Source organism: Rhincodon typus, chromosome 1 (assembly GCF_021869965.1).
Source record: "Rhincodon typus isolate 14 chromosome 1, sRhiTyp1.1, whole genome shotgun sequence".
Lineage (NCBI taxonomy): Eukaryota > Metazoa > Chordata > Chondrichthyes > Orectolobiformes > Rhincodontidae > Rhincodon > Rhincodon typus.
The window spans coordinates 54,435,879-54,460,488 of NC_063332.1; the positions used below are offsets into that span (position 1 = coordinate 54,435,879).

The 24,610-nt window shown below is 43.5% G+C and overlaps 1 protein-coding gene across 1 annotated transcript in view; it reads left to right on the forward strand.

Annotated features, from left to right (window-relative positions):
• Positions 1-24,610, forward strand: part of atp8b5b (ATPase phospholipid transporting 8B5b) — a 253,067-nt gene that overhangs the window by 172,947 nt on the left and 55,510 nt on the right. Inside the window, exons 15-19 of the mRNA XM_048600294.1 lie at positions 868-1,056; positions 1,166-1,281; positions 3,155-3,319; positions 5,016-5,127; positions 19,160-19,265. Coding sequence (XP_048456251.1) covers positions 868-1,056; positions 1,166-1,281; positions 3,155-3,319; positions 5,016-5,127; positions 19,160-19,265 — 688 coding nt within the window. The remainder of the gene's footprint in view (positions 1-867; positions 1,057-1,165; positions 1,282-3,154; positions 3,320-5,015; positions 5,128-19,159; positions 19,266-24,610) is intronic.

Here is a 24,610-nt window from a genome sequence, read left to right on the forward strand (position 1 = left end):
GCTTTAATGTACTGGACCTGTTTTATGTTGGCAAAACAAATTTCTACATAAATTGAGCAAAACAGAGACAATCTTTTACTGCATTCCTATGGCAATACCTTGACCAATCAACATCTACCTACCTAGTTTGAGAACTAAGATTGATACTTACTTGTTCCTGCTGCATTGCCGTTCCAGCAATGCCCCAATCAATGAGCACCATCTTCTAGTGCTGTATAAATTGTGGTCCCTTTTTTCAAGTATGTTTCTTGCACTCTAGTCCTGATGAGTATGCTGGGGAGGTGATGGCTTAGTGGGTATTATTGCTGGACTGTTAATCCAGAGACCCAGATAATACTCTGGGGATCTGGGTTTGAATCCCAGTATGGCAGATGGTGGAATTTGAATTCAATAAAAATATCTGGAATTAAGAGTTTAATGATGACTATGAAACCATTGTTGATTGTCCGGAAAAGCCCATCTGGTTCAATAATGTCTTTTAGGGAAGGAAACTGCCGTCCTTACTTGATCTGGCCTAAATGTGACTCCAGACCCACAGCGATGTGGTTGACTGCCACTGGCATCTGCAATATCCTGACCATCTCAGATTAATCTCTCCACTTACCTCATGTTAACAAAATCTCAGATTTATTGTATGATAACTGGCAGAATGCGCTAATGTAATCACAAATTAACATTTTAATGAAATGCTATCTGTTTAATCACTTATAAAATCTGCTGTAGCTTTGTTAGAAGCAAATTATATTAACATTGATCTCTATTCAATTATTTAAACCATGAATAATCAGCTTTAACTCTTTGGTATTAGAACTAACTGCAGTTTTCTCTGATGTATATCACTTTATAACATTCTTCTTTTTTCTAAAGGTGCCCTAATGTATCAGGCTCAGTCTCCAGATGAAGGTGCACTTGTCACTGCAGCAAGAAATTTTGGCTTTGTTTTCTTGTCCCGTACTCCTGAGACAATAACTCTAGTTGAAATGGGTAAAACTGTAGTCTATCAATTGCTTTCTATTCTGGACTTTGATAATGTGAGGAAAAGAATGTCTGTCATAGGTGAGCTTGTTATTTTTAAAATAAATATAAATCATTTTACCCTCCATTGAGATTATGAGTAATGTGCAATATTCATTTATTTAGCTCTTGGTTTATTTCATTGTTTTAGTTCGGCATCCTGATGAGAAACTGTATTTGTACTGTAAGGGGGCTGACACCATTGTGTTTGAGAGACTTAATTCTGCATCTCAGCATTTAAGAGACATAACCACTACACATCTCGATGTAAGTGAACATATAATTAAAATCAGTAATAGTAATATGCAGTTATACTCTGTTTAGATTATTTTGATTTGTTAATATAAGATTGCATCAATTGTTGGTCTTATTTGGTGAATGATGACTTTATCATGTGGAGACACATTAGGCATGTGGAGCAAAGGAATGCTGTACATATGTGTAATGGCAACAACAGGATGGGGAAATTGGTGGAGATCAAAAGCAGCACAAGGTAAAACAATACAATTTTGTATACGGCACACTGACAAAAGGGTGGAATGCAATGCTTCCTGAAGATGAATACGTTGCCCCTGGAAATCCCTGTCTCCACTGTGTGTCCCATTTTGCCAATGCTGACATTCTTCTGGTCTGCGACCTGGCTATTACCATTGCCCACTCCTCCTTTACCATGATATTCTGCAGAATGGGTGGTCCTTTCCCATTTTTATGGTATTATGTGTCTCTTTCTCCTGCAAGGACAGGAGAAAGTGCATGGTAAGGCATTTTTTTATGAGGATGCATGTGTTGATACTGACATGTGAACAGTAACACCATGCTCTGAATCGTTCTCAGCAGTCAGTATCTCTGGCGCATTGTCTACTCAATGAATACCCAGTACTCAATCCTAGGGTTGTGGACTGTACTCATCTTGCCAGAGTTTTTGAAATCATTGAGCAGTTGTCTGGCTTACAGGATAGTTTGGTACCATGTAGCCACAGAATACCAGGTGCAAAATGATATTGTTCTATTCTTCAGGCCTTGTAGATTTAAAAAAAACTGGATTATTTTGTCAACAAGATGCAGGGCTGGATGAACACAGCAGGCCAAGCAGCATCATAGGAGCAGAAAGGCTGACGTTTCGGGCCTAGACCCTTCATCAGAAAAAGGGGAGGGGAAGGGGGTTCTGAAATAAATAGGGAGAGAGTGGGACGCGGATAGAAGATGGATAGAGGAGAGGATAGGTGGAGAGGAAACAAGCAGGTCGAAGGGGCGGGGATGAGGCCGGTAAAGGTGAGTGTGGGTGGGGAGTTAGGGAGGGGATAGGTCAGTCCAGGGAGGACGGACAGGTCAAGGGGGCGGGATGAGGTTAGTCGGTAGGAGATGGAGGTGCGGCTTGAGGTGGGAGGAGGGGATAGGTGGGAGGAAGAACAGGTTAGGGAGGCAGGGACGAGCTGGACTGGTTTTGGGATGCGGTAGGGGGAGGGGAGATTTTGAAGCTTGTGAAAACCCTAAAAAGAAGAACCTCCATGCTTACTTCTTCAACTGTGAACCTAACCCTAAAAAGAAGACTCATATTCCGCTTGGGAACCCTGCAGCCCAATGGTATCAATGTGGATTTCACAAGCTTCAAAATCTCCCCTCCCCCTACCGCATCCCAAAACCAGTCCAGCTCGTCCCCGCCTCCCTAACCTGTTCTTCCTCCCACCTATCCCCTCCTCCCACCTCATGCCGCACCTCCATCTCCTACCGACTAACCTCATCCCGCCCCCTTGACCTGTCCGTCCTCCCTGGACTGACCTATCCCCTCCCTAACTCCTCATCCACACTCACCTTTACCAGCCCCATCCCCGCCTCTTCGACCTGTTTGTTTCCTCTCCACCTATCCTCTCCTCTATCCATCTTCTATCCGCCTCCCACTCTCCCTATTTATTTCAGAACCCCCTTCCCCTCCTCCTTTTCTGATGAAGGGTCTAGGCCCGAAACATCAGCCTTTCTGCTCCTATGATGCTGCTTGGCCTGCTGTGTTCATCCAGCCCTGCACCTTGTTGTCTCGGATTCTCCAGCATCTGCAGTTCCTACTATCTCTGGATTATTTTGTCAGTGTTTTTCTATATATAATAACCAGTCATTCTCAGCTAAAGCCTACTTTCAATTATAGGAATTTGCAGGTGATGGTTTACGCACATTAGCCTTGGCATATAAAGAATTAAATGAAATATATTTTACAAACTGGCAACAACGGTACCAGGAAGCAAGTACTGCATTAGAAAACCGTGAAGAACAACTGTCTGAATTGTATGAAGAAATTGAAAAAGACTTAACGGTAAACTACTTTATATTATCTATATCCACAGTATCTTGTGGCTTTATTCTCTCAGTAAATATCTGGATCTTATATCTTGTCACCTTTAAAAACAAAAGTCACTGGCTGGTTGCCGTCTGGTCCAGGATCCAGGCTTACCTGACTGATATACCCATGGTTCTCTCTAAAGGTTGCCTGTGCAATTTTTGGCTAAGTATGGCTGTCCATCTTTTGCACGGCACTCAAGTGCTTGGTCCTCAGCAGTCCTCTGAGTGCCAGAAACTTCAGGCATTTCCTCCTCCAGACAAGCCAGTGACGTCCTCAAAGGTAATGCCTCATCTCATTTCACCGGCGTCCCCAACCAAGTGACTGTCCCTGTGCTGGTCAGGGGTTTGCCTGTGTATCCTCTGAGGGCTCACAGGCTTCCTTCTCAGAGGCATTGCTAGCACAGAAGGCTCAAGCTGATTTGGGCCTTGTGCTGCATGCCACTTGAACCTTCAGAAGAAAAAAGGAAATAGTAGAGTAGACCAATGAATTTGCTGTGGTGTTTATACAGAGTGCATGGCTGCTGACCATGGGAATGGTCCTGATCTTCCCTATCCAATTCTGTGGGCCTATACTCGGCAAGATGTGGCCGTTGTTGCGTGGTAACATCTACTTGGAACCACAGTTGAGAGCTGAATGATTATGATGTCTACTACAGGATGAGCCACTCCAAAGAGTTTAATGCATCTACCTGTGTGAAGTGTTATTCTTCCTTACATCTTTCATACCCCTAAGCTCACAACTAAACAATAGAGAGCAGAAATTGGTATCCATTGTGCCCATTTTTAACATTCCAATACTGATTTGGAACTTTTAACATCAGGCCCATTCAATGGTGCACCTGGGCTTTAGACTCCTTGCATTTATTCAATAGCAGCCTAATGCCTGCTTAAGGAGTTCTGTATGAAATTTGTTCTTGATGAGTGGAACAAGGTATTTTCATTAGCTTGTGCAGAAACTGCCAGAGTGCAGCATCTCACAGCATGTACTTTTATACTTCCTTTCCTGCATCCCTCAGTTCAAAAAAAACTTGAATTGTAACTTGCTTGAAATGTAAGCTTGTAACAGCATAAAATTGCCACTGGGCAATTGGGATCTTTGTAAATTATAGGAGCACAGCATTTCTCCTTCACCAGTGTGATTTAAAGATGGAAGTAGGGAAACTGAGCAGAAATAACTATATAAAAATATAAAATAAATATTTGGAATAAAAAGCTGAAGATGACCGCATAATTATTGTAACAAAATACAGTTCAAACAGTTCAAATGACAAATTAGCAAAACACTGTGTCAATATTGACCTTCAAGCACAGCAATAGAACATAGAATGTAACAGTACAGCACAGAAATAGGCTCTTTGGCCCATCTTGTCTGTGCCAACCATGATGCCATCTAATCTAATCACATCTGCCTGCACATGGTACATATCCCTCTATTCCCTGCTTGTTCATGTGTCTGTCCAAATGTCTTTTAAACATTGCTGTTGTATCTGTTTCTACCACCTCTCTGGCACTGCATTTCAGACACCTACCACCATCCATGTAAAAAGAACTTGCGTCACTCATCTCCTTTAAACTCTTTCCCTGTCACTTTATATCTATGGCCAATTATATGAGACAGATTTAGGAAAAATTATTTTCCAAAATGTTTCCAGCAGATTTTCTTTTTGCAGTTATTAGGTGCTACAGCAGTTGAAGATAAACTCCAAGATGGTGTTCCACAGACAATTGCAACACTTTCAAAAGCAAATATCAAGATTTGGGTCCTTACAGGTGACAAACAAGGTATATGCATTTTATGATTTGCTACTGAAAGAAAGAAATAGCTAGTATTTCAAAAGTATTTTGATTTCTGATGATCTCATATTTTCTTATGGTTGTCATGACTCCATGGGATAGTTCACTGGATTCCAAGCCCACTCTTTGCAGAGAGCAAGTTGTCACAAAAGTGAAGATTGAATTAAAGTACTAAAAATCCTCATTTACCTTTGACTGATTGCGACCCAGGATAAAAGCAAACCACACCATATAGTAACAGTGAAAGAAAATTCTGTTTATTGTTTCACTTATCCTAAACTAGAACAGTAAGTAATAATTTGTGCTTTTGGTTTTTAGAATTATAGGCTGAATTTTACCAGCCACAGACTAATTGTCAATTTTGTTGAGTTTCATTGAGTCTTTCTCTCCCTGCGGCACTGCGAAATTTCTCACTCTACTTTTCAAAATTCCCCTCATTTCTGTGCACCACAGCCCATAGCTTCCCACTGATTGTATCATGCTGTTGCCACAGGTGGAAGTACTCACCAATGCCATGACCTCCCAGGATTCCTATTGCCAACACCATATTTAAAGCCTAGCTGTGCATCCAATCCAGTGATGCAAGACAAGAATTGCCCTTCACAGTGGATATAGGGAGAAGGTTGGGAAATGGCAGCAGTTGAAATGTTTATTCAGAGAGTCAGTGCAGATGTGATGAGCCAAATGGCCTCTTTTTGCACTGTAACAATTCTGTGAACTAGAGTCAGTGAGACAAGAAGGATGTTGCTCATTCAAAGGGTTTAAATGAGTGTGGCGGGGGTGGGAAATGAACAGTACGTAGCAGATGTATTGAGGAGAAGGTCAAAGTTTAAGTCAAACAGATCTGATAGGTAGAGCAGGCAGGGCCAGGTTAATTAACATGACGGGACTGGCGGTCTGAAGTGCATTTACTTTAATGCAAAGAGTATAACAGGTAAAGCAGATGAACTCGGAGCCTGAACTACAATGTGGTAGCCATTAATAGAAAGGCAGGACAGGCACCTCAAAATTCCAGAGTTTAGATGTTTCAGGTATGATAGAGAGGGACATAAAAGGGGTGGAGGAGTTGCATTACTGATTAAGGAGAATGTCACAACTGTACTGAGAGGGGGCATCTTGGAGGGCTCATCCAGCAAAGCCATATGGGTAGGACCTAAGAATAAGGGATGTCCAGTCACTATGATAGGCCTCCCAAAAGCCAGTGGGAGATAGAGGAACAGATATGTAAGCAGATCAAGGATTGATGTAAAAACATTTCTAAAGAAGGGTCTCGAAGCGAAACGTCAGCCTTCCTGCTCCTCTGATGCTGCTTGGCTTGCTGTGTTCATCCAGCTCTACACCTTGTTATCTAGGGTTGTTGTAGTGAGTGATTTAACTTCCCCTGTGTTGACTGACACTTCCTTAGCGCCATGACTTAGACGGGCAGAATTTGTCAGGTACATCCAGGAGTGTTTCTTGAAACAATGTGGAGATAGTACAACTAGGGCAGGGACTGTACTACACCTTTTAATGAGGAATGAGCCTGGCCAGGTGATTGAAGTTTCAGTAATGGAGCACTTGGGAATAGTGATCATAAATTCTGTAAGCTTTAATAAAGTTATGGGTAAGGATAAGTTTGGTGAAAATACCAAAATGGGAGAAGGCTAATTACAACAGTATTAGGTAGGAACTGGAGAAATTAGATTGGGGGCAGCTGTTTGAGAGTAAATCCGCATCCAACATGGGAATTGTTTAAAGGGCAGCTGATCAGAGTTCAGAGACCAGCATTTACCTGCGAGGATGAAAGATATGGGTGGCAAGAATCACAAGAAATATAGAAAGTTTAGCTCACAAGAGAAAAGAAGTATATGTAAAGTTTAGGTAACTGAAATCAAACAAGGCCCTTAAGGAATATAAGGGAAGCAGAAAAGAATGTAAGAAATTAGGAAGGCTAGATGGGACCACAAAACATCCTTGGCAAGTAAGATTGAAAATCCCAAGCCATTTTCCGCATATATTAGGACCAAAAGGGTAACTAGAGAAAGGGTTTATTCACTCAAGGAGAAAGGAGGGAATTTATGGATGGAGCCAGAAGAACTGGGTGAGGTAGTTAATGAGTACTTTGCATCGATATTCACTAAGGAGAAGGACATGGATAATGGCAAAATTAGAGAGGGACATGTCGATATTAAGAAGGAGGAGGTGTTGGGTTTCTTGAAAAATATTAAATTGAGAAGTCCCCAGCGCCTGATGAGATTTATCCGATGATACTGAAGGAGGTAAGGGAGGAGATTGCTGGGGCCTTGACAGAGATCTTTGTACCCACTTTAGCTACGGGTGAGGTCCCAGAAGACTGGAGAATATAGCCAATGTTGTTCCTTTGTTTAAGAAGGGCAACAAGGATAATCCAGGAAATTATAGACCAGTGAGCCTTACATCAGTGATATGGAAATGATTGGAGAACATTCTTAGGGATAGGATTTACTCATGTCTGGAAAAGAATAGACTTATTAGGGATAGTCAGCATGGCTTTATGTGAGAAGCGTCTTGGCACTCAAACTTGTTTGAGTTTTTTGAGGAAATGATGAAGTTGATTGATGAGGGTAGGGCAGTGGATGTTGTCTACATGGACTTTACACAAGCATTTGAAAAGTTCCTCATGTCAGGTTGATCCAGGAGATTAAGTCGCATGGAATCCATGGAAAGTTGGCAAATTGAATACAAAATTGCCTTGGTCATAAGAGATGGTAGGTAGTTGTGGATGCTTGTTTTTCTGGCTGGAGGTCTATAACCAGTGGTGTTCCACAAGGATGAGTGCTGGGACCTCTGTTGTTTGTAAAATGTATAAATTACTTAGATAAAACTGTAGGTGAACAAGAAAAATCAAAGTAAAAATGGAAAGAACTGCGGATGCTGTAAATCAGGAACAAAAACAAAGTTGCTGGAAAAGCGCAGCAGGTCTGGCAGCATCGGTGAAGGAAAAAACAGAGTTAACGTTTCGGGTCCGGTGAACCTTCCCCTGAGGAAGGGTCTCTGGACCCGAAACGTTAACTCTGTTTTTCCCTTCACCAATGCTGCTGGACCTGCTAAGCTTTTCCAAGAAAAAAACAAAGAACTACAGATGCTGGAAATCAGAAACAAAATCAGAAATTTGAAAAACACAGCAGGTCTGCCAACATCTATGGAGGGAAAGGAGAGTTAATGTTTCAAGTTACCCTTCTTTAGAGCTAACTGTAGCTCTGAAAAGTTGGGATATATACTAGAGGAGGGCTGGTGGGAGGGGGTAAGAGTAACTGATAGGTGGAAATGGAGCCCAGAGAGAAAGAAAAACTGTTGGGCAGACAAAGAAATGGATAAAAGTCAGCCTGAGAGAATGAATAGCTGCTAATGGGAATAGTTAGAATGAATAGCTGCTAATGGGAATAGTTAGTGGGTGACAGTGAGTTGTTTGTGGCAGCAGTACATGTGATGACAAGGTCGGGTGTGTGGAAATTGAGGTAAAGAGATTGAAGAAGCTGCTCAGGCCCTAAAATTATTGAACTTGATATTGAGTCCAGAAGTTGCAGGGCTGCCAAACAGAAAATGAGGTGTTGTTCTTCCCGCTTGCACTGACCTTCGCTGGAATACTGTAGCAAGCACAAGACAGGGCGGCGCAGTGGCTCAGTGGTTAGCACTGCTGCTTCACAGCGCCACGTACAGCCTCGGGCGACTGTCTGTGTGGAGTTTGCACATTCTCCCCATGTCTGCGTGGCTTTCCTCTGGGTGCTCCGGTTTCCTCCCACAGTCCAAAGATGTGTAGGTTAGGTGGATTGGCCATGCTAAATTGCCCATAGTGCCCAGGGATGTTTAGGTTAGGTGGGTTAGACATGGGAAATCAGGGGTAGGATAACGGGTCTGGGTGGGATGCTCTTCGGAGGGGCAGTGTGGGCTGAATGGCCTCTTTCCACACTGTAGGGATTCTATGATTCCATGAAGACGGAGATGTTGGCCAAGGAACATGATGGTATGTTGAAATGGCAGGCAACCGGAAGTTCAAGGTCATTTTTGTAGACAGAACATAGGTGTTTTGTGAAGCAGTTGCCGAGTATGCACTTCGTCCCACCAATGTAGAGGAGACCACACTGTGAGCAGCAAATGCAGTAAACTGGATTGAGCGAAGTATGAGTAAATCGCTCTTTCACCTGGAAGGTATATTTGGGACCTTGGATAATTAGGAAGGAAGAAGTAAATGGGCAGGTGTTATACCTTCTGCAATGGCATGGGAAGGCGCTGCGGGGCGGTGGGGGCAAAATGTTGAGGATGGAGGAGGAATGGACCAATGTGTCGGGATGTGAATGGTCCATATGGAAGGCAGACAAGAGAAGGGAGGAGAATATGTGTCTAGCATCTTGCTGGAGATGGTGAAAATAGTGGCTAGTGATCCTTTAGATATGGATGCTGATGGGATGGTAGTTGAGGACGAGTAGACCCTATCGCTGTGTGGGAGGGAAGAGAGAGGGTGACAGCTGAAGTGTGGGTGATAGATCAGACCAGCAGAGGGTTCTGTCAACCATGGTGGTGGGGAAACCTTGTTTGAGGAAGAAAGTGGACGTTATGGATGCTCCCTTGTTGAAGTTGGCATTATCAGAACAGATGTGGTGGAGACGGAGGATCTGGGAAAATGGAATGGAGTCTTTACAAGAAGCAGGGTTTGAGGATGTACAATTGAGGTAACTGTGGGGGTCGGTGGGTTTGTAGTGGATGTTGGTGGCCACCTTATCCCCAGAAATGGAAATAGAGATGTCAAGGAAGGGAAACAAGGAACCAGAGGTGGACCAGGTGAAGGTGAGAGGTGTAAATCAGAAGTGAAATTGATGCAATTTTCCAATTCTGGATGATGGAGGGGAGCAGCACCAATGATGTCACTAATATACCAGATTAGGTGTTATGGGTGGGGGCCAGAGTAGGATTGGAAGAAGGAATGTTCCATGTAGCCCATGACGAGACTGGCATAGCTGGAGCCCCAGCAGGTACCCATGGCGACCCCTTTCATCTGAAGAAAGTGGGAGAAGTTAAAGGAGAAATTGTTCAAAGTGAGTACCGACTCAGCCAGGCGGAGGAGGTTGGTGGAGGATGGGGGCGGTTTAGGCCTTTTCTTTCAGGAAGAAGTGGAGAGCCTTGAGACTATCCTGATGGACGTGTAAAAGGATTGCACATCCATGGCGAAGGTGGCTGGAACCCACGAACTGGAAATTCTGAAACTGATGTAAAATATTAGAAGAATCACAGATGTAAGTGGGGAGGGACTGGACAACAGGAGAACAAAGTCAACTTAAGGTAGGACAAGATGAGTTCTGTGGGGGAGGAGCAGGCAGTCCTGTTTGTGGATTTTGGGAAGGAGGTAGAAGTGGATTTTGTGGGTTTGGGGAACTATGAACTTGCAGGCAGTGGAGGGGAGAGGAATACAAGAGAAAAATATACAGGACCTTTAGGAGCATTGATATACAGAGGGATCTTGGGGTGCAGCACAAGTGAATAGGGTGGTAGAGAAGATGCACAGTATGCTTGCCTTCATCAGTTGGGGAATTGAGTATAAAAATTGGCAAGTCATGTTGCAGCTGTTTCAAACTTTAGTTAGGCCACATTTGGAATATTGTGTACAATTCTGGTCCCCACATTGTAGGAAGGATGCAAAAGAGGGTGCAAAAGAAATTACCAGGATGTTGCCTGGATTGGAGCATATTAGTTATAAGGAGTGGTTGGATAAACTTGGATTGTTTTAATAAGAGTGTTGGAGGCTCTGGAGCGACCTGATAGAAGTATATAAAATTATAAGAGGCATGAATATGGTGGATAGTTGGAGTCTTTTCCCAAATAGAAATGTCAGATACTGGGGGAGGCATAGGTTTAAGGTGACAGGGCAAAAGTTTAAAGGAGATGTGCAAGGGAATTTCATTACACCGCAGGTGACAGGTGCCTGGAATGCATCACCAGATGAGGTGGCAGAAGGAGATACATTCACAAGGTTTAAGAGGCATTTAGAGAGACACATGAACGGGCAGGTAATAGAGGAATACAGACCGTATACGGGAAGATATGAAAAGTTTAGAATGGTATCGTGTTTGGCACAAATATGGTGAGCCAAAGTGCCTGTTCCTTGCTGTACTGTTCTATATTCTATGTTCATATATATAGTTGGAGAGGAACCAAAAACAGATGCTTCTCAGAGTAGATTGTTGGCATTTTGACGCATTGTCGCAAATCAGGTGCACATTTTTAAATGTATTGCTACACAGGTTACTCGTCCTTAGCCTCATCCCACCATCGAACTCTGTCTAAGGGAGTGCCACTTTTTCACTAATGCTCAGTATAACCCAATACCTTCTCATTGTTCAATGTGTGACTATCACAAACTGGAAAGGCTTGAAACAGTTCAAAATGTGCACTTTTATTGAGCAACAGCAAAATCTAACAATAAACAAACAGAAGCTACATTTGCCCCCACCCGAACCATGGCACCCAAAAAGGCATCATTATATGTATGAACATCTTGGTGAATGCTTACAGTTAAAGGTGAGGAAATCAGTTCCATACCCCTATGCAGCCTATGAGGTCTTGAATTATCTTTGAGTAGTGGCTGGTAAAGATCGTTTGTGACTTGTACTTCTACCACACAGTTAGACACTGCAGCATTTCATATGTAGAGCACTATTGATTGCAAACGACATCAGCTTGTGGTGTGAAAGTGCCTGACGAATGCAGTTGCCCCTTGAAAGGCCTTCTATCACTCACAAACAGAGTCCGTGTTCTCAGACACTAACAAAACACTTATTAAGCCCACTCTGGGTGTGGTCGCAGCCATTTCTCATTTCTAGCATTTCCATTTTTGAGTTGCATGAGTATGGAAGGCAACAAGGTAATCAAGGCTTTCTTCCTCACATGCCATGTTGAGCACATCAGTACTGAGTTGCCAGTATATTTTAATGTTATGAGTTGTGTCTAACTCCTTGAAAACATATATTATTTTGGTCTCAACCACTTTCTGTGGCATAGAATTCCACAGGCTCGTCACTCTTTGGGTGAAGACATTTCTTCTTACTGCAGTCCTAAGTGGCCTACCCAGTATCCTTACACTGTGACTCCTGATTCTGGACTCACAAGTCATAGAACATAGAACATTACAGCGCAGTACAGGCCCTTCGGCCCTCGATGTTGCGCTGACCTGTGAAACCAATCTGAAGCCCATCTAACCTAAACTATTCCATTATTATCCATATGTTTATCCAATTACCATTTAAATGCCCTTAAAGTGGGCGAGTCTACTATTTTTGCAGGCAGGGCATTCCACGCCCTTACTACTCTCTGAGTAAAGAACCTACCTCTGACATCTGTCCTATATCTATCACCCCTCAATTTAAAGCTATGTCCCCTCGTGCTAGCCATCACCATCCGAGGAAAAAGGCTCCCACTGTCCACCCTATCTAATCCTCTGAACATGTTGTATGTCTCTATCAAGTCACCTCTTAACCTTCTTCTATCTAACAAAAACAGCCACAAGACCCTCAGCCTTTCCTCATAAGACCTTCCCTCCATACCAGGCAACATCCTGGTAAATCTCCTCTGCACCCTTTCCAATGCTTCCACATCCTTCCTATAATGCGGTGACCAGAACTGTACGCAATACTCCAAGTGCAGCCGCACCAGAGTTTTGTACAGCTGCAACATGACCTCATGGCTCCGAAACTCAATCCCTCTACCAATAAAACCTAACATACTGTACGCCTTCTTAACAACGCTATCAACCTGGGTGGCAACTTTCAGTGATCTGTGCACATGGACACCGAGATCTCTCTGCTCATCCACACTACCAAGAATCTTACCATTAGCCCAGTACTCTGTATTCCTGTTACTCCTTCCAAAGTGAATTACCTCACACTTTTCCGCATTAAACTCCATTTGCCACCTCTCAGCCCAGCTCTGTAGCTTATCCATGTCCCTCTGTAACCTGCAACATCCTTCTGCACTATCCACAACTCCACCGACTTTACTGTCATCCACAAATTTACTAACCCATCCTTCTATGCCCTCATCCAGGTCATTTATAAAAATGACAAACAGCAGTGGCCCCAAAACAGATCCTTGAGGTACACCACTAGTAACTGAACTCCAGGATGAACATTTCCCATCAACCACCACCCTCTGTCTTCTTACAGCTAGCCAATTTCTGATCCAAACCGCTAAATCACCCTCAATCCCATGCCTCCGTATTTTCTGCAATAGCCTACCATGGGGAACCTTATCAAACGCTTTACTGAAATCCAAATACACCACATCAACGGCTTTACCCTCATCCACCTGTTTGGTCACCTTCTCAAAGAACTCAATAAGGTTTGTGAGGCACGACCTACCCTTCACAAAACCGTGTTGACTATCCCTAATCAAATTATTTCTTTCTAGATGATTATAAATCCTATCTCTTATAATCCTTTCCAACACTTTACCCACAACCGAAGTAAGGCTCACTGGTCTATAATTACCAGGGTTGTCTCTACTCCCCTTCTTGAACAAGGGGACAACATTTGCTAGTCTCCAGTCTTCTGGCACTTTTCCTGAAGACAATGACGACATAAAAAGCAAAGCCAAAGGCTCTGCAATCTCCTCTCGAGCTTCCCAGAGAATCCTAGGATAAATCCCATCCGGCCCAGGGGACTTATCTATTTTCACACCTTCCAGAATTGCTAACACCTCCTCCTTATGAACCTCAATCCCGTCTAGTCTAATAGACTGTATCTCAGTATTCTCCTCGACTACATTGTCTTTTTCCTGTGTGAATACTGACGAAAAATATTCATTTAGCACCTCTCCTATCTCTTCGGACTCCACGCACAACTTCCCACTACTGTCCTTGACCGGCCCCAATCTTACTGTAGTCATTCTTTTATTCCTGACATACCTATAGAAAGCTTTCGGGTTTTCCTTGATCCTACCTGCTAAAGACTTCTCATGTCCCCTCCTGGCTCTTCTTAGCTCTCTCTTTAGGTCCTTCCTGGCTAACTTGTGACTCTCAAGCGCCCTAACTGAGCCTTCACGCCTCATCTCTACATAAGCCTCCTTCTTCCTCTTGACAAGAGATTCAACTTCTTTAGTAAACCACGGTTCCCTCGCTCGACCACTTCCTCCCTGCCTGACAGGTACATACTTATCAAGGACACGCAGTAGCTGTTCCTTGAACAAGCTCCACATTTCAATTGTGCCCAGCCCTTGCAGTTTCCTTCTCCATCCTATGCATCCTAAATCTTGTCTCATCGCCTCATAATTGCCTTTCCCCCAGCTATAACTCTTGCCCTGCGTTATATACCGATCCCTTTCCATCGCTAAAGTAAACGTAACCGAATTGTGGTCACTATCACCAAAGTGCTCACCTACCTCCAAATCTAACACCTGGCCTGGTTCATTACCCAGTACCAAATCCAATGTGGCCTCGCCTCTTGTTGGCCTATCTACATACTGTGTCAGGAAACCCTCCTGCACACATTGGACAAAAACTGACCCATCTGAAGTACTTGAACTATAGCGTTTCCAGTCAATATTTGGAAAGTTAAAGTCCCCCATAACAACTACCCTGTTACTTTCGCTCCTATCCAGAATCATCTTTGCAATCTTTTCCTGTACATCTCTGGAACTTTTCGGAGGCGTATAGAAAACTCCCTACAGGGTGACCTCTCCTTTCCTGGTTCTAACCTCAGCCCATACTACCTCAGTAGACGAGTTGTCATCAAATGTCCTTTCTGCCACCGTAATACTGTCCTTGACTAACAATGCCACACCTCCCCCTCTTTTACCACCTTCCCTGATCTTACTGAAACATCTAAACCCCGGAACCTGCAACAACCATTCCTGTCCCTGCTCTATCCATGTCTCCGAAATGGCCACAACATCGAAGTCCCTGTTAGAACTATACAGGATCTGCAAGATTTCACCTCTTCCGTCTATTACTTTAAACTCGTGTATATATTCCTAGCCAATCCAGTCTCCCTTCATATGTCAATCCTACCATCCCAGGAATCAGTCTGGTAACCACTCCCTTAATAGCCAGAGCATCCTTTCTCAGATAAGGAGACCAAACCTACACACTACTTCAGGGATAACAAGGTGTAGAGCTGGATGAACACAGCAGGCCAAGCAGCATCAGAGGAGCAGGAAGACTGACGTTTCGGGCCTAGACCCTTCTTCAGAAATGGGGGAGGGGAAGGGGGTTCTGAAATAAATAGGGAGGGGAGGGTGCGGATAGAAGACGGATTGAGGAGAAGATAGGTGGAGAGGAGACAGACAGGTCAAAGAGGCAGGGATGGAGCCAGTAAAGGTGAGCATAGGTGGGGAGTTAGGGAGGAGATAGGTCAGTCCAGGGAGGATGGACAGGTCAAGGGGGCGGGATGAGATTAGTAGGTAGGAGATGGGGGTGGAGCTTGAGGTAGGAGGAGGGGATAGGTAGGAGGAAGAACAGGTTAGGGAGGCGGGGACGAGCTGGACTGGTTTTGGGATGCGGTAGGGGGAGGGGAGATTTTGAAGCTTGTTAAGGCCACATTGATACCATTGGGCTGCAGGGTTCCCAAGAGGAATATGAGTTGCTGTTCCTGCAACCTTCGGGTAGCATCGTTGTGGCACTGCAGTAGGCCCAGGATGGACATGTGTCTGAGGAATGGGAGGGGGAGTTGAAATGGTTCGCGACTGGGAGGTGCAGTTGTTTAGTGTGAACCGAGTGTAGGTGTACTGCAAAGCGGCCCCCAAGCCTCACTTGGTTTCCCCGATGTAGAGGAGGCCACAACGGCTACAGCGGATGCAGTATACCACATTAGCAGATGTGCAGATGAACATCTGCTTGATGTGGAAAGTCTTCTTGGGGCCTGGGATGGGGGTGAGGGGGAAGGTGTAGGGGCAGGTGTAGCACTTCCTGCGGTTGCAGGGAAAAGTGCCGGGTGTGGTGGAGCTGGAGGGGAGTGTGGAGCGGACAAGGGAGTCACGGAGAGCGTGGTCCCTCTGGAAAGCAGATAAGGGTGGGGAGGGAAAGATGTCTTTGGTGGCGGGGTCGGATTGCAGACGTCGGAAGTGTCGGAGGATGATGCGTTGGATCCGGAGGTTGGTGGGGTGGTACGTGAGGACGACAGGGATTCTGTTTTGGTTGTTATTGCGGGGAGGGGGTGTGAGGGCTGAGTTGTATTGTAACCTCACACTACTTCAGGTGTGGTCTCACCAAGGCACTGTATAATTAAAGCAAGATGTCCCTGCTCCTGTACTTAAATTGTCATACAATGAAGACCAACATACCACTTGCTGCCTTTACCACCTGCTGTACCTGCATGCTTACTTTCAGCTTCTGGTGTGCAAGGAGATCCAGATCTTGCAGCACCTCCTCCTTTCCCAACCATGTACCATTCAGCCTGCCTGTTTTGCTGCCAAAGTAGGTAACCTCACATTTATCTACATTGTATTTCATCTGTCATGCATTTGTCCACTCAATCAACTTATCAAAGTCACACTGAAGCATCTCTGCAGCCTCCTCACAGTTCACCCTCCCACCTAACTTTGTGACATCTGCAAACTTGGAAATATTGAAATTATTGACCTCATCTAAATTATTAATATATATTGTGAATATCTGGAGTCTAAGCACTAAAAGATCGTAAGAACTGCCAATGGTGGAGTCTGAGATAGCACAGTGTGGAGCTAGAGGAACACAGCAGGCCAGCCAGCATCAAAGGAGAAGGAAAGCTGACGTTTCAGGTTGGGACCGTAATCCACTCATTACTGTGTGCCACTCAGAAAGCGACCCACATTCCTACTCTCTTTGTTTTTCTGTCTGCCAACCAGTTTTCTGTCTGCATCAATGAACTACTCCCAGTCCCATTCACTTTAATTTTACTTACTAATCTTTTAGATGGGACCTTATCAAAAGCCTTCTGAAGGTCCAAGTAAACCGTATTTACTGGCTCCCCTGATCAACTCTACTAGTTACATCCTCAAGAAAAATGACCAATTTGAGTAGACAGACCGAACATGTGAGTGACCAAACCCCAACTAATCTCTGTGCAACTCCCTGACTGACTCACCAATAATTGCAGACTGGTTTCCTAATAGCAGCATTCCAATGAAAGACGCTGGTGCATTCTGTACCCTCAGTACTGAAGAAGTGTATTGTAAGTGGGTTGGAGATGTGCCAGGAGGGAGCAGTAAGACTGACACATGTCCAGTGTCAAAGTCTATTGATGGTGGATGCATGCGGTCACTGCCAGTTGAGTGTCCCTTGCGTTGTTTCTGACTGCTGTCTAAAATGGAGATCCAGCAAAGCAAGAGGCAAGATGGATTTGCAGTTACCCACTCTGACCTTCAAGTTGGGCATTGTCATTGTCTAGTTTTCATCTGGCTTTGGAAGAATGGGAAACTGCATTTCATTGAGGCTGGATGAGGTAACAACAGGATGCTAATGCATTCAAAAAGAATAGACCCTTGGCACTCACTGATGAGATTCTGTTATTACCATTCAAAACTTGGAGAATCTGACCTTTTTCTCTCAACATTGAGAATCAAATTTCTGCCACGCTAATCCCTATTTTCTCAATTGTCTTGACAGTGCATAATTCATTCAGGAGCTAGGGAGGTTCAGTGTATTATCTCATATACTTGAGTTAGTTTTCCAAGGAGCAAACAATTCCTTGTACAATCTCACCTATTGTAAACACAGTGTACCTTTATCTGATTTTCAATGCATGATCCAAAAAATAAATGTATGTCGTCTCTTACATGTATACATGTGTATTCCTCTTCCAGTTTTGCAAGCAAACTTTATCATCACTACTTTTTAAATACTCTTATGTAATGATGTGTTTATGATTGGATTGCCAATGTTCCTGACTTTTCCTATTCTAATAAAAGATCCAAGTAAGAAGTATGAAATGTAGGACAAAAGTTATGACAGATGATTGAAGTACGTTTCCCAAAATTTATGAATGAACATTTGTGTAAGGAGGGAAAAAGACCAAGTTAACTTGTTATGAAATCCATGTTCAAGATCTCTAGCATTTGAGGATGGGTGGAATGTGGTTATTTACCCCAGGCTAAACTTGGCACTAATGATTTGAATGAAAGGAAGATTTTGGTATTATCATCGGCGGTCCCTCACAGACGAGGATGACTTGGTGACCCTTCCTCAGAACTGCTAGTTCTGTAAAGTACCTGAAACGTTAACTCTGATTTCTCTCCACAGATGCTGCCAGACTTACTGAGCTTTTCCAGCAATTTCTGTTTTTGTTTCTGATTTACAGCATACGTAATTCTTTAGATTTTTATTGATACACTTGGGACAGGTGGTGGTCTCAGGAAGGGGTGGGTAGGGCATTGGTGTAGCAGCACACTCCTTTCACTATTTCGCCTGGCTTCCATTTTTTCCCAACAGCGAATCTCAGAATGCTCAATGCCTTCCTGGATGCTCCTCCTCCACTTTGGATGGTCTTGGGCCAGTGATTCCTTGGTGTCTGTGAGAATGCCACACTTCAACAGTGAGGCCTTGAGGGTATCACTGAAATGCTTCCTCACCTGGGACTCACCTGCCATTTCGAAGCTGGGAGTAGAGCACCTGCTTAGGGAGTCTTGTGTCAGTCATATAGATGATGTGCCTAACCCATCATAACCGATTCAGGGTGGCCAGTGCCTCATTGCTGGGGATGTTGGCCTTGACACTGATGACCTAATAACTCCATCATCCCATCACATCCCACCTGTATCTGATCTTGTCTTCCCTTGTTAGAGTTCTGTCCAGCTATTTCAGTATTCTAGATATTTAATTGGAGGGGCCAGTTGCATAATTGTCTTCCTGGATTAGTAATTAAGAAGCCTGTGCAAATGATCTGGAGATATGAGTTGAACGTTTAATAATAAATAAACCTGGTATTAAATAACAACTTTGTAACTATCTGGAATATTGTGGCTTTGTAACTATCTGGAATATTGCTGTGAAAAAGCATTTTTAAAAAGACCTATGAAAAAGAAAAGAATTTTTTTCTTGCAGAGACAGCTGTAAATATTGGCTACGCATGTAATATGCTGAATGAAGACATGAAAAACATATTCATCATTGAAGGCAACAATTCAGAAGAAGTACGTGTAGAACTGAGGTAATGAAACTAAATTTGACTTCTTCTGCCACATTGGAAAATAATATGAGGAGCATGTGGCAAAATTCCAGATTTTTCCAATAAACAAGGCCAAGAGTTCAATGTTGCAAATTTACTTTACTGTGTAAATTCTTTCACAGAGAATCCCTACAGTGTGGAAACAGGCCCTTCGGCGCAACAAGTCCACACTGACTCTTGGAGCATCCCACCCAGACCCATCCCCTTATAACCCACTACACATCCCTGAACACTACGGGCAATTTAGCATGGCCAATCCACCTAACCTGCACATCTTTGGACTGTGGGAGGAGTACCAGGAGGAAACCCATGCAGACACGGGAAGAATGTGCAAGCTACACACAGACAGTCATCCGAGGGTGGAATTGAACCCGGGTCCCTGACTTTGTGAGGCAGCAGTGCTAACCACTGATGCTGCCCCATATAGTTAAGGATTCTAAGAAGGTTAGCAAAGAAAGTTAAGGATAGTGTATAGTTGAAAGACAAATGTGCAATGTGGCATGTGTAAATCTGGAGGATTGGGAAAATTTAAAAAGTCAAAATGAAGAAAAGGTGAAAGGGACATTATGTCTGACACATTTATTAGAATTCTTTGAGGAGGTAACAAGCACGATAGGTAAAGGGAAGCCAGTAGTTTCAATATATTTGGATTTCCAAAGTTTATTTGATAATGCACCACACATAAAGCTACTTAATAAGAGCCCATAGTGCAGGTTGTATATTGGCATGGATAGACTATTGGCTAACTAATAAAGACGGAGAGTAGGGGTAAGGGTAGCCTTGGTCAGTTACAGCCTTGGTACGAACACGAGTAAAAGACTTGAATTTCAGAGGTGAGGTGAGAATGACTGCTCTTGACGTCAAACCACATTTGACCAAGTTTGACATGAAAGATTCCTGGTAAAACTACAGTTGATGGGAAAAGTCTTTGCCTGTTGAAATCATACCTGGCACAAAGGAATTTGGTTGCAGTTTTTTGGAGGGCTGTCATGTCAGCTGCAGAATCTCTCTGCAGGAGCTCCTCAAATTAGATATTTTCTCATTAGCCTGTCCAGAGGTGTTCTGACACACCTCTAGTGCAGGCAGGTCTTGAACACAGGCTTCAGAGGTAGGGACACTAATATGGCACCACAAGAGCCCTCAGAATAATCTCCTTAACTAAATCATTTTCAGCTTCTTCATCAATTACTATCCCTCCATCATGAGATCAGCCAGGGGTGGCACGGTGGCTCAGTGGTTAGCACTGCTGCCTCACAACGCCAGGGACCCGGGTTTGAATCCACTCTCAGGCAACTGTGTGGAGTTTGCACATTCTACCCGTGTCTGCATGGGTTTCTTCCGGGTGCTCTGGTTTCCTCCCACAGTCCAAAGATGTGCAGGTTAGGTGGATTGGCTACTCTTTTTTAAAAAAAAATGTCTTGTAGTGTCCAGGGAAATATGGGGTGGAGGAATGGGTGTGATGCTGTTCGGAGGGTCAGTGTGGACTTGTTGGGCTGAATGGCCTGTTTGCACACTGTATGGATTCTATGAAGAGCTTCTATTCTAAGTGGGTGGTGGTGATTGCACAATATTCAGCACCATTCACAACTCTACAGATACTGAAGCAGCCCATATTCAAATGCAGCAAGACCTGAACAATATCCAGGTTCAGACTACCAGTTAGCAAATAACATTCATGCCAAGGATTGGCCATCTCCAACAAGACAGAATCTAACCGTTTCCCCTTGATATCCAGTGAGATTACCATTGTCAAATTCCCACTGCCAACATCCTTGGGGTTACCATTAAGCAAAAACTCAACTGGACTGGCCAGATACATACTGTGATTGCATGGCTGTGAAAACAAATAACTCACCTCCTGCCCCTGACTCTCCAAAGTCAGTTCACCATCTGCAATGCACAAGTCTGGAATATGGTGGAATACTCTCCACTTACGTTGATGATTGCAGTTGAAACAACACTCAAGAATCAGTACAAAGCTGCCCACTTGATTGGTACCACATCCACAGACATTCAGTTCTTCTGCCACTAACGATAAGTAGCAGCATTGTGTACCATCTACAAGATCGACTGCAGAAGTTCACCAAGGCTTGTTACACAGCACCTTCCAAACCCACAACCATTACTATCTGGAAGGTCAAGGACAGTGGATCAGTATCAGTACCACTACCTGCAAGTTCCCCTCCAAGCCACTTGCCAGGTGACTTCAGTGTTGCTGGGTTAAAATGCTGAAACTTCCTTCCTAACAGCATTGTGGGTGTACCTTCCCGAAATGGACTGTAGTGGTTCAAAAGGGCAACTTAACACTACTTTCTCATGGACAGCTAGGAATGGACAATAAATCCAAGTAAATAAAAGTGAATGAAAATATAGTTTTTTAGAGATCTTTTGGTCAAACGAGGGTAGGAAAAAGAAGAGGCCTTCCCAACAGAAAAAAAATGTAATATATGGAAATAAACATGCTGATCATACCAGACCTCCATTTTGAAGTATGCAAGATGAGCTGAACGAGTACGCATCATACATAAGTTTTACTCTTTTTAGTCTTTTATTCTTTTTTCTCTTCTGGTATGTGATTGCTCCTCTAGTGATTGTAGCATGCAGATTGAAAGAGATGTTTGGAGGTGCATAATATGCAAAGCGTGCAACTATTTAATAACTGGGTTTCTTTTATTTATACCTCACTGCCTGGCTGTCCAAGTTGTAACAGTAGTCAGAAAGAAGAAACTTGTTATTTTCTTCAGCCTGCAATCTATCATTGTGCAAAACTGTTACCAGGGCCTGACTTAGATATAGTGTTTGAAATTTGCACTGGACTCCCTAAAATGTAAAGTTTTAAAGAAGTTTTTTTAACTACCATGTTATTAAATGAGTTGATCGGCCATTTTACCTTTTTTGGTGGTTTGGAGGTCTAAAGCCTCCATGCTCCAACTGGAAAAGGTGATTCCCACCAGGATTATCGATCCCTTCAGACTCGTGGGCACCTAAGATGGTTTCCCATGCCATTGGACTATACAGGCATCTTTCAGAAATATGCAAAGTAAGGATTCTCTTCCTCAGCACCACTTACTTCAGATGGGATGGCTACTGGAAGTTTCCTGCAGCTTGTCCTTAAATTTGATCTGGAATGTTATCTCTTTAGGTTTTTGGGCTCTTTATGTATTTAAGTATTAAAAGTTAATTTGTAGAATGGACAAATAATTGGCAATTGAATATCAGCACTTTTTTTTTTAAGAAGAATTGGGAGGCTACTTTTTATTTGAAAGGTGCAAGTCTACTTGGAGCAGAGGAACAAAGGGAATGTTGGAGTGTAAATATACCAATCACTAAAAGATGCATCATAGGTTAGCAAGACCATTAAAAAGAAGTCAAGCACTTGGCTTTTCTTTCCAGAGAAATAGAATTAAAAAGTAGGAGAGTCATATTAAATAAAAACAAAATCCTGTGGATGCTGAAAAACTGAAATAAAACAATGTGCTGGACAAACTCAGCAGGTTTGGCAGCATATTTGGAAAGCAGAACAGTTAATGTTTTGAGACCTTCAGAACAGATCTAAAACTGAACCCAGATGCTTCCAGACCTCCCATGTTTCTCCAGCATTTCCTGTTTGTAACTTATACCTGTATTGAAATTTTTTCAGGCCACACTATTCTCCATGCACTTCTAGCATTCTTGTTAGTTTGTAATATTGTAAGATAAGAGAGGGTACAGAGAGGATTTGCAAGGAGATGTCAGAAATGCTTGGGCATTTGTGTCAGAAAAGGAACAACAAATTTCTGTCTTAAAAGAAGGTGACCTAATGAAGGTATTTAATTTTACAGCAAGTTTTGATTGAGTGGATACAGAGAGAATGTTTCTTCTTTTGAGTTAGAGCATCTCAAGCATCAATATCATGGTCAGCAAGAAATCCAATAGGAAATTCAGAAAATAACCTCTTTCCGAAAGAGTGGTACGGTGGCTCAGTGGTTAGCACTGCTGCCTCACAGCACCAGGGACCTGCATTCAATTTCAGCCTCAGGTGACTGTCTGTGTGGAGTGTGCACGTTCTCCCCATGTCTGCATGGGTTTCCGCCAGGTGCTCCAGTTTCATCCCACAGTCCAAATATGTGCAAGTTAGGTGGATTGGCCATGCTAAATTGCCCATACTGTCCAGGGATGTGTAGATTAGATGGGAAGTGCAGGGTTACGAGGAAAGAGTAGGGGTGGGATGCTGTTCAGAGGGTTGGTGTGGACGTGTTGGGACAAATGGCTGTTTCCACACTGTGGGAATTCTATATCAGTTGTGAGAATGTGAGCTTGCTATAAGAGGGAGTGCTTGAAGATAATGGCATAGATGGGAAAAAAAGGAGAGCTAGATATGTGAGAGAAAAGAAAATGCTCCGTGTCTTCATGCAGGTGCAGCAGGTGGTGAAGAAGGCAAATGGTATGTTGACCTTTACAGTGAGAGGGTTCAAATTTAGGAGCAGGGATATCTTTTTGCAGTTGAAAAGGGCCTTGGTAAGACCACACCTGCATCATTGTGTATAGTTTTGATCTTATCTGAAGAAGGATATTTTGGCTATTGAGGAAGCATAAAAACTGTTTACCAGACTGATTCCTTGGTTGGCAGTATTAACCAATGGGGAGACACTGAATCGGTTAGGACTATATTTACTGGAGTTTAGAAGAATGGGGGTTGGGGGGAAGTTGGTGGGATATCATAAAAACCTGGAAAACTCTAACGGGTTTAGACAGGGGACATCCAGGATTGATGTTCTCAATAAAAACCAAAAGAACTGCGGATGCTGTAAATCAGGAACAAAAACAAAGTTGCTGGAAAAGCTCAGCAGGTCTGGCAGCATCTGTGAAGGAGAAAACAGAGTCAACATTTCGGGTCTGATGACCCTTCGTCAGAACTAATGATGGCTGGGAAATTGTTGGTTTAAATGCAGAAAATAGGGAGGTGGGTGGGGTAGGGAGTAAACGATAGAGCCCAAAGATAGAGAAAGACAATTGGACAGACAAAGGAGTTGCCAACGAACAGGCTGGGAGGGTGAATAGTTGCTAATGGGGATTGTTAGTGATTAACAACAGGGGGTGTTTAATGGCAGGCTACGTGGTAACAAGGCCTGGTGTGTGGGGTGGGGGTCTGGGATGTGGAAGAGTTCAGGCCCTAAAATTATTGAATTCAGTATTGAGTCCGGAGGGCTGTAGGGTCCCCAAGCGGAAAATAAGATGTTGTTCCTCCAGCTTGCGTTCGGCTTCACTGGAACACTGCAGCAAGCCAGAGACAGAGATGTTGGCCAGGGAGCAGGGTGGTGCATTGAAGTGGCAGGCAACAGGTAGTT